This window comes from Hydra vulgaris, chromosome 12 (assembly GCF_038396675.1).
Source record: "Hydra vulgaris chromosome 12, alternate assembly HydraT2T_AEP".
NCBI classification, from domain to species: Eukaryota; Metazoa; Cnidaria; class Hydrozoa; order Anthoathecata; family Hydridae; genus Hydra; species Hydra vulgaris.
Window position 1 is genome coordinate 8,284,504 of NC_088931.1, and position 15,497 is coordinate 8,300,000.

Below are 15,497 nucleotides of genomic sequence, written 5' to 3' on the forward strand. Positions count from 1 at the left end.
TGCTTCTAGTTTAACATTGATAATTGATACTTAAACGTTTCTAAATTTTTTTTGTTAAAAATACGTTTTCTTATAGTTTGGCTTTTAATAGTGTTAGGAGTTAAAATTGTGTTGATTGTTAGAAAAATGGGAAAGTGATCTGATATATCTGATTTTATAATGCCTTTTTGTATGTTACTGTTATATACATCTGTTGTTAAAATATTGTCTATTAGGGTGATTGAGTTTTCTGTTATTCGAGTAGGCCGGTTGATAAGCGGTATTGCTCCTGATACAAATATTTCATCATAAAATTTTTTTTATTTTTTTGTTTTCGCTATATCGCAAGCAATCCATATTTAAATCGCCAATTACAAAGTTTTTTTTCTTTTCTTTGTTACCTTTATGAAAAATATTGTGCTTTAAGTATAAGCTTAAATTTTCTGACGCACCACCAGGTGGTCTATAACAACAACTTAGTAGAATGCTTTTGCTTTTAAACTTATCGCTTTTATTGTTTAAAATTTCAATTGTAACGATTTCTTTATCGCCATCAGAAACGCACAAATCTTTCCTAACGTTATGCGCAATGTTTTGTTTTGTTATTGATTATAAAACATGAATAACATAAAAAAAAGACCTCATGCTGCAAAATAATTTAATAAATAAAAGTCAGAAGTTAAATTCTCTCAACATTATAAAATAGAGATAAAACTATATTATTCTAACGTCACGATATGTAAATATAGAAAATACTTTTAAAATTAAGCTGAATACTACGATAATGATAATACACTCATAATACCCTGAATATATGGGATTATTTAAAAAGTAATATTAAGTCAAGATATCTGTATGTTATATTTATTAAATTGACATTTAAACTCGAGTCACTGCCTGATGAAAATGTTTTAATATAACTTAAGAGAATATTTACACTAAATCATTTTTTCGTTTTTTACTTAAAGGTAAATCAGTGTTCTTCACATCAAGCTTTTGAAATTCATCCTTTCGACCCTTGGTATTTGAACCAAAAACACGAATCAAATTATCTCCGGCAACATTTAAGCCAAGCGCATTGGAATTAAATTCAATTAACAAAGGGTTGTCATTACTACCTAATCGCATTCGTTTCTTACCAAAGTATTCCTCTAACGGATCTTGACAGAACTTTTCGGACAGAATGTATTCGGCTCCTTCTACAAGCAAAAACTTTCCAAGGGTTGTAAACGAATTCACTAAAAAAGAAATCAGTTTTTTTATGAATTTATTGTGGTAACTAAGTTTTCCGAAAATATACTACTATACAAACCTTAAATGAGAATGAACTTCAAAATATGTATGAACGATATTTTATTATTTATATAACTGAAATATAATAAATATAAAATGATTTTATCTATAATGTTTTCTGCATATATAGAAAGCATATAACTATTTACATTTAACTGACTAACGTGATGCAGTAAAAACCTTTTTACCAGTAATTCGAAGCCCCTCAAGAGTTTGTTTACTTAAGCAAAATCTGTTTTTTTCTGCTTGAGACAAATCAGGAATGTTTTGGCATTGTTCTTCCCAATTATTGATAAAAGTCAAAAATGTATTCTGGAGCCACTATATATACAAAAAAAAAAAAAAAAAAAAAAATATATATATATATATATAATTATAGTTAAAAACGATAAAGAAAAAACTTTTTATTATGGAACTTTAAGTTTCATGCCTAACGGCAATCATCAGCCATATATTACAAAATTAAAAATTAAACGTTAAATTACAATTAGAATTACGGTGGCGTGAGTTCTAATGACTCCATGGAAACACAATTTTAACGTATATGTAAATTTAGTATAACGTGACGTAAACGTGACGTAAACCAACCAGGATCAATCTTCGGTATCAAAAGAGGAGATAAGGAACTTATTTTTGTGCCTGCACTTCGATATTATTTCGCTTCTTGTATTTAGTAGGTTTTCTCCTCTATACATCAAAATTTGGAACTTTTCGTTCAAACAAAGGTTACAAACTCTTGATGTTGGGTTGTATGGTTTGCATTTTTTAACAATCCTCCATTTGACAAAAGGTGTAAAGTTATTTTCTTTTAGTTTCCAAACTTCTTTAGATAGCTCTGTATCATTCTTGTATCTAACTGCATTAAAAGATTTTAAGTGGTTTGCATACCGAACTTTAAAAGGTGTTTCGCTAATTCCAAAATACACTTTTTCTTTATATTCCGGGTTATTTGAATAGATGGTGGCCTGATAAACAATGTTGTTGGAAAGGCAATGGTTGTTCATGGGACATTTGGTTTTTTCAATGCAGTTGCATTTCATTTCATTAGTTTTTGCCTCCTTACGTAAAATGCTTTTGTTGTGAGAGTTAATAATGGATTTTATGTTTGGCATGCAGGAATAACTTATTTTGATTGTGTTTCTATTAAATATTTTACGAAGTCTGTGGTTAAATGGAAAGTGGAGGTCGATGAGGTTCAAGAAACATTTACCTATTTTTGTAACAACATTTGCACTGAAAGGAGGATTATACCAAATTATCTTGCGTTTATGGTTGCCGTTTGTTGACTTTATACATGGATGGTATGCAAGTTCACAATTGTAACCCGATTTTTTCAAGGCTTCTTGATAAGGAGGAATACTTTCTTTAAAAATTGGTTCACTCGACGATGCTGCTGACAATCTTAATGCAATAGTCTTAGGAATACTTTTAATTACACTCGGTGGATGATTGGAACTAATATGTATATAATTCAGTATATTATCTGGTTTGCGATATGGCTGAAAAGATCCATCGTTAAGGTTTAGCGTTAAATCGAGATAGTTAACTATTTTCAAATTACATTGAATAGAGATAAGAAGATTGTTATTTTTAAAAATTTGTACAAAATGTTTCTTTATCCTCTCCATTTCTTGACCACTTTTATTCCTAAACATAGCTAGCCCATCATCTCGATATATGCCGAAATTGCTTTTATCATAAAACAGCGAGATTTGATGCAAAATAAAAATCCCAACTAATTCGCAAATCTCCGCGCCATCAAAGGCCCCCATAGTAACATCGAATAATCCTCCCATTTTTTTAATCCAAGCAGTTCCATTGCTAAATAATAATGATTTTCTTGCATGGTGTATAAAACTCTTTTGTTCGCTATTTATTGTTAGATGTTGCTCTGCAAAAGTTATTGCGTTTTTTAGTAGGTTTTCATTAATCGACGGATAAAAATCACTAATATCAAAGACTAAGAACTTACAGAATTGCTTTTCTTTTATGTTTTGAAACCAATGTATAACATTTTGGGTGTTTTGCCATTGGTTCAAAAATAGCTTCTTTCTCAGTTCGGAGTTAATGTTGGATACAATAGACTTTGAAATTCTTCCTATCTCATTTTTAGCAGGATTAATAAGTCTAACAGTTGGTTTATCTAGGAAGTTCTCTTTATGGTCTTTTAGAGTTATGAAACAATCTGCAGTACCGTTAATTTCAATTTTATTGTATACATCATGGTTGATTAAGATTATTTTACCTTGTTTATTTACTTGATCTTTGAGTTTAGGGTCCGCCTTTTTATACGTGGAAGTAATTGCATTATTAAGGAGATGGTTGTATTGATCTTTGGATAGTTTGTACATGTTTGATGTTTTGTCGGCTAGAGTTAAAGTTTTTTTCGAGGTTCGTATAGATTTTATATCGTTTGCTATTTTTTCTTGAAAAACATTGTTGATTTTCCGAAATTTAATGGTTTTAACAAGATTAATTAAATTGTTTTCGAAAGCACACATTTCCTTAATTTGCGGAGGACATTTAGAAGAGTTAATACCGTAGTTAACGTAATCGAGAGAATCTTTTTCATTCGATTGTTTGTTAATGAAAAAAAGCGCTTTCCATCTCATTCTTTTAATAAGTGTTTCGGTCTTTGCCAGTAATTGTAAAATATATTCTTTCTCTGATGGTATTGAGATATTTTTAATTGAGTATTGCAAGTTTAATTTCTCCATCTTGTGGACGACTTCGAGTAGAGTGCTCGACTGGTGGAGCGTTTATATCGTAATAATAATAATAATAATAGTAAGTAATAAATCGCTCTGTTTAGAAATTTATATATAACCAAAATAAATTTCCTAAATATTGAGCACTTTTAAACGAACAAGAGTTTTGTATTATTATAATACAACACTAAATCAAACGATATATATATATATATATATATATATATATATATATATATATATATATATATATATATATATATATATACATATATATAGATTACAAATCAGCTGTTGGAACCAAGGTCTAACTACATCTACTACAAAACTATTTGAAGTTTCTCAAATAATTCAGTAAAAAAGCTTGGTGTAATCATAAATAACTTACATCAAATCTAACATCATCTATGGCTTTATATCGGTCGAGATCTGGTTTTCGAGAGTAATTAAAAATTTTTGAAACATTCAAACAATCGAAAAATTTATCTATCATTCTAATAAACTTGATTAATGATTTTGTTGAATGGAGCCCTTGTTCTTCTAACATGTCTGCTACTGTTGAACTGAGTACCTTTTTATAAAAATATACTACAGATAAAAAGAATACATTTTTTTTACTGCAACAGCAGCCTTTAACCTAATACAGATTGCAAATAGGCTAAGGAATACATGTATATCATTAAACCCTCTTCACTGGCATGTATGAAATATCTGCCAGGTCAGCAGAAGTACAATATGTTTAATTCTAACCTGTACTGCTAGATTTACTCTCATACGTGTTCTTGAATTGAGGTTGATATGTTCTTCACTTAACTTGTGTCCCATTGTCAACCCCACGGCATCTCTATCTATTCCAAGATCCCAGTCATACAACCTGATTATTTGATCCCAAACAAGCGGCTGACCATCAATCTGAAATTCACCAAAGAATATAAAATTTCAAATAACAAATACCTAAGATAGTATTTACAAAGCAGGGGCATCTATATGATTTTTTTAAAGTGTAACTTTAAGTTGTGCTTATTAAATTCCCATAGTTTTCCCTGACTTTCTATAATATATTCAGGTTAACCCGGAGATTTTGCATTTATCCATTTAAACATATTTTTACATTTGACAAGCTAAATGCTTTACATGAGCACCAAAGTTTTACAAATTCATTATCATCTGTCTTGATAGTTTTAAATGATAAATGAAAGAGTTGATGAGCTATTTCATCTTGAACCTAGTTAAGTTTACACCTATTATATAGTTAGTGCTAAAATTAATACTAAATTTGCCTTGGCTATTCTGTTCATAAGTTATACATACAACATGACTAACTTACTTAACAAAGTGCACCATCTGGAAGGTAAGCCATAGGGCTTTGCAAACCATTTGTTGATTGTAATGTTGCCTAAGACCTAGAAAACATTACAACCCTACTTTTTCTTGATAAGCAATAAAATATATTATTATTAATATTGCATAGGCTTATAATATTTAAATTGAATTTTTTAATCATCAGAAATGAGTGCTCCTATAAAAATATATGGAACAAATTGAAATAGTAAAAATGTTAAAGCAATTCAAACATCCCTCCTTGTTAATGATATTAGAGAAATTACATATTTAATAGGAATTAAATAAACCTTTATTTAATAGAAATTAAACAGCAAAAATTGAATATGTTGTTGAAAAATACGAAAGTGTAAAAACATATACATACCATAAGACTTCTACTTGAAGAGTTTTCATGTGATTTTTCAAGGTTGTTTCTAGTGGTTTTTATCAAGTGAGGTACATCACAAATAAAAAACATCTTCCGGTCTAAGAAATAGTTTAAATAATACTTAAAAGATAACTATTTTGAACAATTTAATGTTGAGCCACTTTTCACTGGTTCTTATTGAAAACTGACATCTGTAGATTATAAATGCTAATAAATTTAGTGTAACTATATTCATTACTTTGTTATTTTCATTCATCTTTTTACAATTTTTATAACTATAATTATTTATACATACCAGGACAACACTCATTCCAAGTCCAGTAAATGACACCATCTTTTCTTCAGATTTCCAAGAATGGAGACGCATAAACTTTCTATTTGGAGATGCACCATCAGCTACAATAGCCATCACAATTTTCTTTAGTATTTTCTTCAGATTTCCAAGAATGGAGACGCATAAACTTTCTATTTGGAGATGCACCATCAGCTACCATAGCCATTTAGACCAACAGACTCTAATTGCCTTACACCATCCCATATAGTAAAGTACAATTGGCTACTAGAAAGACCTCCAGCAGAAGCAAAATGACCAAACACATATATTAGAGAAGATGTGATGCCCCTCACCATTAAAACAGTTACATATGATGCCAATGGTATGTCTGTTGGATCTTCTACATTGCTCTTTCCTTTATTTTCTGTATATTTATTTTCAAAATTCAAGAGCAGCTCATTAATTGATCCACTTTCTGTCTTTAAGTCCAGCCTGGATTTTTTGTTGCTGCCACAACAATGCTTGAGGTGAGTCCTCAGTAAATGGATTTTCTTCCCCATATTTTTCATTTGTTTCCTTAATAATTGTGTGTTCCTCCTCTTCAAGAACAACCCCTTCTTCTATTATAGATTTTTCAAGTTTTTTTTGCACACGTTGTTGTTTTGCAAGATTTTCTTTTCTTTCTTTCTCTAAAAGTTTAATTTTTGTTAATAATTCTGATTTAGAAAAGTATCGGTCATTTTTCTTACTGTTAGATGAGATAGATGATTGGTTTTCATTACTCTTTCTTCTGGATTCCATTACACGCAAGTTAGTACGGTACATGGTACAAGAATTGCAACAGGCTTCGGAACATATTAATGAACAATCTTTATGTCTAATAACTTTAAAGTTATCAACTGTATTGCCTTCTTCCATCTCAATTATTCCAACATCCTCATTTGATGTGCTTTGGAAATTTTTAAAATCAGAAAATTTATTTCTTATTAAATAGTGGAAGTCATTGTTACCTTTACATATATTTACACATGAAATGGTTGAGAATATAATATCAGCAGATTGAAGATTTAGGTGAACTGGTAGTGATTTAATAACATTATTGGATAATGGCACTTCACGATTTAAAACAATTAGTCTCCACATGCTATTTGACTCTAATGACAATGTTTTGCTAACAATTTGGCGACAACTATTGATTTCAACTATTACAAAATAATTTTTGTTGTTTTCATTGTAACAGTCAAAACCATGTTTCGATGCAATTGTTTTTAACTGTTGATTTGTATTTATCGCAGGTACTTTTTTATTTCTTCCAACTTTTGTGAGTGTGTTACATACATAACAGGTTTCTGTGTGTTCAGTAAAAGTGAAGAACTTATCACTCCTTTCAATTACAAAGCTATTTTTTGTTTTTAAATCTAACCTATATAAGACCATATAACATGATTTGCATAAATATTCAGGGTGTACCTTTTGATGATCTGAAGTTATATCCAGCTTGTAAAAACTAAGAATTGTATGTTTATAGATAATAACAGGTTTTAATTGATAGTGACTATCCTTTTTTATTTTTAAGCCACACTTTCTACATAAATTTTTCAAAGATTCCTCATGAAGACTCATTATTTATCCAGTAATGAGATAAAAGATATGTACATATACTTCTTTTGATATAATACCTATAAAAAGTTAAAAAAAAAAGTTGTGCATCATTTGTAGAATACATAAAATTTGACACTAAAGATACAATCTACAAGATAGCAATATCCTTATAACAATTGCATAATAAAATTGATAAGATTATCTTATTATTCTTAATAATATAGATTAATAGTAAGATCTTATCATAACAACAACAACACTGTTGTTAATAATAATAAGATTATCTTATTATAATAACAATAGCATTATTGTTAATAATAATAAGATTATAATCTTATTAATTTTATGACTATATTTGTTATTATCAAGTTTTATTTATTTACTATCATTATTATTAAATAAAGTAGTTTACACTGACTGTTTAAAAATGTTTTATTAAAAAAACTAATTAAAGATGCATACTTTATATTTCTTTCTAGCTTCTGAAACTAATTATTTTTTATACGAATTGTAAGATGCTCTTAGTTAAAATACCTTTAAATTTTAAACTTAATAAATATTAAAATGCGATTTATGAAACAAAAATAAGAAACTTCATAAAAAGGTCGTCCGCGGAAAAAAAAAAACATATTTATTTAAAAAAAAAGTGAGGCAAATAAGTTCGACATTTCCTACAAAAATTTGAAATATTCCCTTATTTAAACCCTAAAGTGGGGAGTATATTCAGAGAGTGGGGTGAAAAGAACACTGAAAATATCTTATTCGTCCTTTAAATTATATCATAGTAATTTCAATTTAGCGTAAAAAATTCGTTTCACTTTATACTATCTATTCTTGTAAACTATATATTGCCTTTGTGCAAAAGCTTAGTTTTAGACGTCAAAGTTTAACCTTAGGTATCTTTTTATTAAGCAAAGTACATGACTCAACTCTACTTTTTTTAAACTTATGAATTATTTTTGAATAACTTATGTGTCTTTTATAACCTTAAGCTTCAGTATAGACATAATTATAATGGGTTTACCGAGTGAAGTATAGCGAAACAAATTTGACGGGTAGACATCGGAATGTCTGTATCTTATATTTAGAAAATTGACGGTAACACGCATAGATTTTAGCTATTTGGCGGTACCTCTGATCTTTAACAAAGCGTTGAACGTCCATCTTATTTTACGTCCTTGGTCTGACTGATAATTTTTTCTGACTGAGACGAGTTGATTTGTTACATTTTCAAAATTATTTATTGAATTACGCATTGTTTTATTATTGTTTGAGTTTAAGGATACAGCTAGTTCAGGAATATTATATTTTTTTAAATTTAAATATTTAATGATTAATTGACGGCGAACATCTGCTAAGTCATTATTTAAACGGTCTTTAATCTCTTTACTTTTACTATCAATAATTTTAATACTACATTCTTGTTACCGGAAGGCATTAATGGTTTCAGCTTTTGGTGACCTAATTGAGTTTAGGTTTAATGGGCTATTAAAATCAAAATCGTTTAAAAAGTTTAAGTTTTGAGTTGATTTTAAATCAGTCACGGTTGATTTGACTTCTAGCTTATCGATTAAAACGGCAATAATTTTCCTGAGCTCCGAAAACTCCTCTTTTAGAAATAAATTTTCATCTTTTAAAATTGAAAGATTAATTTCACTGCTTTTTAAGTTTTTTAATTCGTAATTCAAAATTATAATTTCAGATTCTAAGGTTTTAACTTTTTTGTGATTAATTATACAAAGATCAGGTTCTAATTTTGTTTTAGGAACTATAAGTAATTTATACGACTCCTTACCATTTTTTAATGAGCAACTTAAAAGGTTTTTTGATACAAGTAAATTAAGAAACTCACTTACATGTAATTTTTCAAGCCGATTTTCAAAATGTTTCAATACTTCTTCGTAAATACTTTCCGTATCTGCTCTTTTTTTTCTTTTATGGATGTTGTTTATGGTATTCATAAAGATTTTTGAGTGTTCCATTTTCAAGTTTACTTGTGGTTCGGCGAAATCTAGTAAAAAGCTTTCAAAATAATTTAGGTAACTAATAGTCTCTGTTTGATTTGCATTATTGTTGTTCTTAGTTTTACTTTCTTGTAATAATAGATCCTCCGTAAATTTAGCTGCCATCTTTTTTTCAATAACGATAATTGACGCTGCTATATTAATGATTTTGAAAAATTAATACATTTAAATATTTTTGCGTATAAATAAAGTTCTTATTATGTTATTTATTTGTGTATGCGCGTACAATTAATAACTTATCTTAATAGTACAAGTTGGATCACGTGGATGCATAGTTAAACTGCAAATACTATAATTTTTAGGACGGATTATATAAAAAGATCTAACTTTGACAGCTTAATTACTCATATTAGAAGTAACATTATTAATTTTCAATACTAATTTTTTAGTGTAATTTATTATAGTTAGGGGAAAATACTGTTTCAAACATCTCTATAATAGCCCGGTGCGAAAAACAACCCGGTATAAACAGCCCGGTAGAAATAAGCCAGCGACTAAGCTAGCTTTATAGCAATTTTTAAGTGATTTTTTTACTTATTTTTTTTCTTCCTAATGTCTTTATCATCTTTAAAAGTTTGATTTTTAGTGTTGAGTCTATTATAATTATGAGAGTAGATGAACTTAAAATTATGCGATTTTGTAGCAATGTGTTGCTAGCTACATATCGTAGCTTTGTTGCTAGCTACACAATATCTACAAATCTATAGCTGTTTGATAGCTAAATATTAAATTTTTTTACATTTTATAACAATATGACGCTAACTACAATAGCCAGTAAGTCTTTAGCTTATTGAGCTAGCCGTCCTCGTAGCCAAATTGTTGTCTTCATCTTAACAAATATCGATAGCTTTTCGCTAACTTAAAAAAGCTAGCGATCCTCGTGGCCAAATCGCTGTCCTTGTTGTTACAATTATAGCTAGCTATTCGCTAGCCGATTTCCCACCGGGAGAACTTCCAGTATAATAAATTGCAACAGTTTACTTTCATCTTGTAGTTTATCCTCTAAGCATAAAAAATTAAAGTGTGTTTAGCTTGGCCATGGTATTAAGTTAATGTAACAACTCCATAATACGAGCTAAATACTGACATTCCATCATGAATGATTCTGATCAAACATTGAATATAAACTTTTTATAAAGCAATTTTTATTTATATTCCCGTTTTAATAATTTAGGTTAATCGTAAGGTTATATTTTAAAAGACACTAATAGCGAAAATGTTCTGTTTTTAAATTGTCTCTTGTTGAGTAATTTTATAAAACTTTTGATTGTTGTTTGATGAGCAACATGTAGTCTAAAACCATAGAAATTGAAAACATGGCGTCTAAAACTATAAAAGTAATGTATATCCAATCAAATACATATGTCCGCGCGTAAGTAATGTATATCCAATCATGCATATGTAATGTAATAAAGTAATGTATATCCAATCATACGTATGTCCGCGCGGACATTCAAATCAGAGAGCAACTGCCCTCTGAGAGAGCCTATATGCTCAAATGAGCATATAGGCTTTATTACTGAACGTTTTTGAGTCTTTTAATAACTTATGCTGCAACTCCTGATAAAATATATATCCTACCTGCATAAAAATTAGTTAACACGTTAGCTAACTCTTACAGGAAGTTCATTGGTAACTATTGCAATGGTGTCAATGGTTATGATTTTTTATTTGCGATATTACTTTATGCAATATTACGGTCTTTTCAAAAGTAGAAGGTTTATTACACCTTTTTTTAAAAAAAAATGATTGTTTTGCTGAGTAGCTGGCAATTTCAAAAGCTTTAAAAATTTCTCGAGTACAAGTAAATTAAACGCGAAGCTGTGCTTGCCTTACCAAGAAACCGAATATAAAGTTAATGAATTCGCCCTAAGAGCGGTGAAGTTTGCGTTATAAGGCGTTATAAGTTTGCGTAATAAAGGTCAAAACATATTTTCACAATAACTGATGCAGTAACTAAATTAAAACTTCTTTTTCACATCTGAATATATATTAGACAAAATAGCGGATTTTTTGGGCGTTAAATATTTTATTCACATTGATAAAACAAATTATAAAGGTTTCGAAAATAAGATTTTTTTATGTATACCATTAAAATAAAAATTTTTACAAATAATAAAACATATATATATATATATATGTGTATATATATATATATATATATATATATATATATATATATATATATATATATATATATATATATATATATATATATATATATATATATATATATATATATATATATATATATATGTATATACTGAGAAATTGAAAAAACTGTTAATACTAAAATTAAATATGGCTTATATATACAAATTAAAAGCAAAAACTTTATATATATAGGTGCATTAAAAAAAATTTGTGTTATGAATCCATAAGGTAAATAAAAATTACTTAACTAATAAATACTATTGGTCTATTAGTAACTTAAAATTACTAATAGTTGAAATAACTTTTAGCTTTTGGCAAAAAAACTGTTAAATACAATATTAGAAATAGAACCCATGCTCCATGAAAAAAAACTCCCGCACACAAGGACATAAAACCATATCTTTTTGCATTATCAGAAGCAAATTTAGCCCTACTGAGATTTCCTTCAGCAATAGCAGTATTGACCTAAAGTAAAATCTAAATGCTGCATTGTTGACCTTAAACATTGACATTAACATATAATTGACATGTTAATTATAAAATATAAAAAATTATCACAAAATAATTTTATAAACCTCTATTGATTTAACAACAGCACAAAGACCTAATGGCCAACAGCAAAACAAACAGGTTAACCATGCAAGTATACTATAATTATTTGGAGGTGGTCCTGAATAAAGTGGAAAAGCCCCTGTTTGTGGATTTGTAATAACTGTTGCTTGATTTGGCTAAAATAATAATGATTGTATAAACAATATATATATATATATATATATATATATATATATATATATATATATATATATATATATATATATATATATATATATATATATATATATATATATATATATATATATATATATATATATATATATATATATATATATAATATTCGAATAATAATAAAACAAATACAATTAAATTTGAAATCATAACTCGAGTTTCACGCTTTATGCGATCTTCAGACATTACAAACAACCATAACAGCAAAAAAATTATATATAAAAATACAATATAGCGTTAGCTTAGACGACGTTAAAGTTGAAGATAACAAATTTGTTTTCTTGGCATTGATATTTTAACATTGCGTTGATATTTTAACATTGCAGACAGAAATTATATTTTTACTAAGACTTATACCTTGCAAAGGACATTGTGAAGATTGCTGGCAGTTAAACGTTTAACAATTATGTTGGAAATATTAGATAATATTTTTTTATTGTATGAATTAATAATATTGGTGACTTTAGGAAGACAGCTTTAACTGACTTATAGATTATTCCTTCTAAAAATTTTGTGAAACAGGTGTTTTTGGAAAATGTTATCCAATTAGATTTAAAAAATTTTGACATAATAATTATAAAATAGAAAAAATTGTAAGTTTTAGATTAATTTTTAGATGTTTTTCTTTAATCTCTCGGATTGTGGTCCATTAATCCCATAAAAACAGCTAAAGCTATCATTTCTATATAATCCATTAGTTTGCAATCCATAGCCTTGACTTATAGTATAAGGAATAAAGATGCAAGTTAACTCACATGCTTCAGCCACATCAATACTTCCAATAGTGAGGTCAAAATTAGGATCTCCATATATTTGGCCCATATAGTATTAAGTTCAGTAAACAGTAGCCAATCCCATAATTTTTTTTCGACAACCAATTTTCATCCTGAGTGGCAAACAAGTGGGTAGAGGCCATATTTATATGAAATTTTTTTTATATTTATTATTTTTTTTGATAAAAGTATTTGCGTCGAATGTTTGAAGTTACGCTTTTAATGATTTTTGACTAAATTTAGAGCAATTTCCAAGCATTGGTGCGAATTGATTCTGATGTCAAATCCAGTTAATTTTTTCAACGATGTTTTTATAATGTGTTCCTGTACCAAAGTTAATTTGTTTTCTTAATGATGTTTTCTTAATGTGTTCCTGTACCAAGTTTATTTGTTCAACGATGTTTTCTTAATGTGTTGTTGTACCAAAAAAAATACTGTGCTTTTTAATTTAAGAAATATGTTGTACCTATCTTTCACTGATTACGATAGATAAATTATCACTTTGGCTGTTGTAAAGTGATTTTTTGCTAACCTTTGAGCTTTTTTCAGTCATATGACAAACTATATGATTTTAACCTAATTTTGGTAGCAAAGATTGCTTTTTTCTAAAATACTATTACTGGAGCTTTGGATCAAACAAATTCAAATCCAAAATGCTTTTCCTAAAAAGATTGAGTAAAGGATTTTCGATCATTTGTGTAAGCAAAACTGCATTAAAACGTATCAATATGATTTAAAATATATACACACATTTTTTCTGTGGTTATTTTATGTGCTCCAAGAAGACCTAATAATCACATCACAGAGCACCGTAGAAGAGCATTCAACTTGGAAGTTTACGCTTACTTCATATAAAAGAAAAGCCTAGAGTAGGCATCCAACCACAGATCAGTGAAGGATCTAGCATTACACATTTTTTCTGTGGTTATTTCTGAGGTTTTGCAAAATGTTGCAATGATTGGAGGCTGGGAACAAAAAAGGGTTCATAAATTATGACCATATAATATTAAACCCCCCCCCCCCCAAATTAAAGAGGTTAAAAGTTTTATACGGTCATAATTTTTGAATGCTTAGAGATTGTAAAATAATACTTAAAATTTATCGATCTATATAAATTTAGTTGAGAATAGCAAAAAATTATTTCATCAACTTGCTGCTGCTCTCATGTTTGGGGCAGGGAGGAGAATATTCTAGGGCTTTTTATTCCCAGCCTCCGATTATTGCAACTTTTTAAAAAGTATAGTTATTTGACATAAGTATAAACATACAAATGTTTGGATTTTGCTGCATGTTAGCTATCTCAAACACCAAAAAATGCTGGATATGTTACTGCCACAGATCTCTTGTTTCTGAAGCAAATTTGTTTCAGAATTAAGCGTTTAAATGCTTCAAATGTACAATAATTATTTATATACATATAAAATTTCAGCTTAAGACAAATATCTTAAAAAAATATTTAATGTTTTTTTAAGGTTCAGAGGTTGCAGTAAGGTATCCGATCAAAACTCAAATTATTAGAACCATTCAATAATGAGAAAGTAAGAAAGCAGTCACCGTAGCTAGCTCCTTGAATCCACTCTTCTTCTTTTTTAATAGTTCTTTACAAGAACTCTTTATGTAAAGTAGCTTTTGAAGTTTCTACTAGCTCATCACACGCTCTACATTATCTTGAAAATTTTTACTGTAAACACAGCAAAATTAAATTTTTTCTTACAAATTATTTTTCTTACAACAAGAAATACGTTTCTTGTTTTAAGAAATAAATATCCTTCCCTGCAATTTATTTATTAAAACAAGAAATATATTTCTTGTTTTAAGAAATAGATTTCTTAAACTATGATAAATAGATTTACCATTTTGCTTTGAGTTCTGATAAGTTGTTAGCAACTTTGAAAGCTTTTAAAAGTTTTTTAAAATCTTTCAAAGTAGAATTCATTGTACCCAAAAAGTCTGAGGAAGTCTCATCCGTAGACATTTTTTCAAACTATGACCTAGAATATCAAAAATTAACCAGTAGTCTGGTGAAATAAACAACGCAAGACCTAGTGGCTGATCTTTATCAATAAAAACTGCTTTTAGAAGGATTTCAAGTTTGATTCTCTCTGATTTTTACATCTTTTTGGACTTCAATTTGTTTTTGAAAGACAGAACTTTTTACCATTTTTATATTTTGATCTCGGTCAAAAAATGCTA

The 15,497-nt window shown here is 28.3% G+C and overlaps 3 protein-coding genes across 4 annotated transcripts in view; all 3 read right to left on the minus strand.

Moving 5' to 3' along the window:
- Positions 1-628: 628 nt before the first annotated feature.
- LOC136087840 (uncharacterized) lies at positions 629-6,023 on the minus strand. The gene is made up of 6 exons (XM_065811428.1): positions 5,987-6,023; positions 5,689-5,789; positions 4,731-4,892; positions 4,369-4,551; positions 1,461-1,593; positions 629-1,217 (listed from the first exon to the last, which is right to left on the minus strand). Exons 2-6 carry the CDS (start codon positions 5,779-5,781, stop codon positions 913-915), a joined length of 876 nt encoding a protein of 291 aa, XP_065667500.1. The 5' UTR covers positions 5,782-5,789; positions 5,987-6,023; the 3' UTR covers positions 629-912.
- On the minus strand, positions 6,023-8,742 carry LOC136087839 (uncharacterized). Of its 2 annotated transcripts, none has more exons than XM_065811427.1 (2): positions 8,592-8,742; positions 6,023-7,644 (listed from the first exon to the last, which is right to left on the minus strand). In XM_065811427.1, exon 2 carries the CDS (start codon positions 7,586-7,588, stop codon positions 6,425-6,427), a length of 1,164 nt encoding a protein of 387 aa, XP_065667499.1. In that variant the 5' UTR covers positions 7,589-7,644; positions 8,592-8,742; the 3' UTR covers positions 6,023-6,424. The 2 variants fall into 2 exon arrangements, with proteins under 2 accessions (XP_065667499.1, XP_065667498.1); XM_065811426.1 differs by lacking the exon at positions 8,592-8,742 and adding an exon at positions 8,030-8,165.
- A 3,120-nt stretch (positions 8,743-11,862) lies between these two features.
- LOC136087841 (uncharacterized) overlaps positions 11,863-15,497 on the minus strand; it is a 13,112-nt gene continuing 9,477 nt past the window's right edge. Inside the window, exons 3-4 of the mRNA XM_065811429.1 lie at positions 12,321-12,473; positions 11,863-12,210 (exon numbers count right to left, since the gene is read on the minus strand). Coding sequence (XP_065667501.1) covers positions 12,031-12,210; positions 12,321-12,473 — 333 coding nt within the window. The 3' untranslated portion in view covers positions 11,863-12,030. The remainder of the gene's footprint in view (positions 12,211-12,320; positions 12,474-15,497) is intronic.

Bases quoted from the DNA above. Each gene is read 5' to 3' on its own strand.
- LOC136087840 (XM_065811428.1), bottom strand. From the start codon at position 5,781: ATGTTTTTTATTTGTGATGTACCTCACTTGATAAAAACCACTAGAAAC. The intron at 4,552-4,730 runs GTTAGAATTAAA...TTTTATAAAAAG, and splicing joins GAGTAAATCTAGCAGTACAG to GTACTCAGTTCAACAGTAGC. The intron at 1,218-1,460 runs GTAAAAAGGTTT...TTTCTTTTTTAG, and splicing joins TGAGGGGCTTCGAATTACTG to TGAATTCGTTTACAACCCTT.
- LOC136087839 (XM_065811427.1), bottom strand. From the start codon at position 7,588: ATGAGTCTTCATGAGGAATCTTTGAAAAATTTATGTAGAAAGTGTGGC.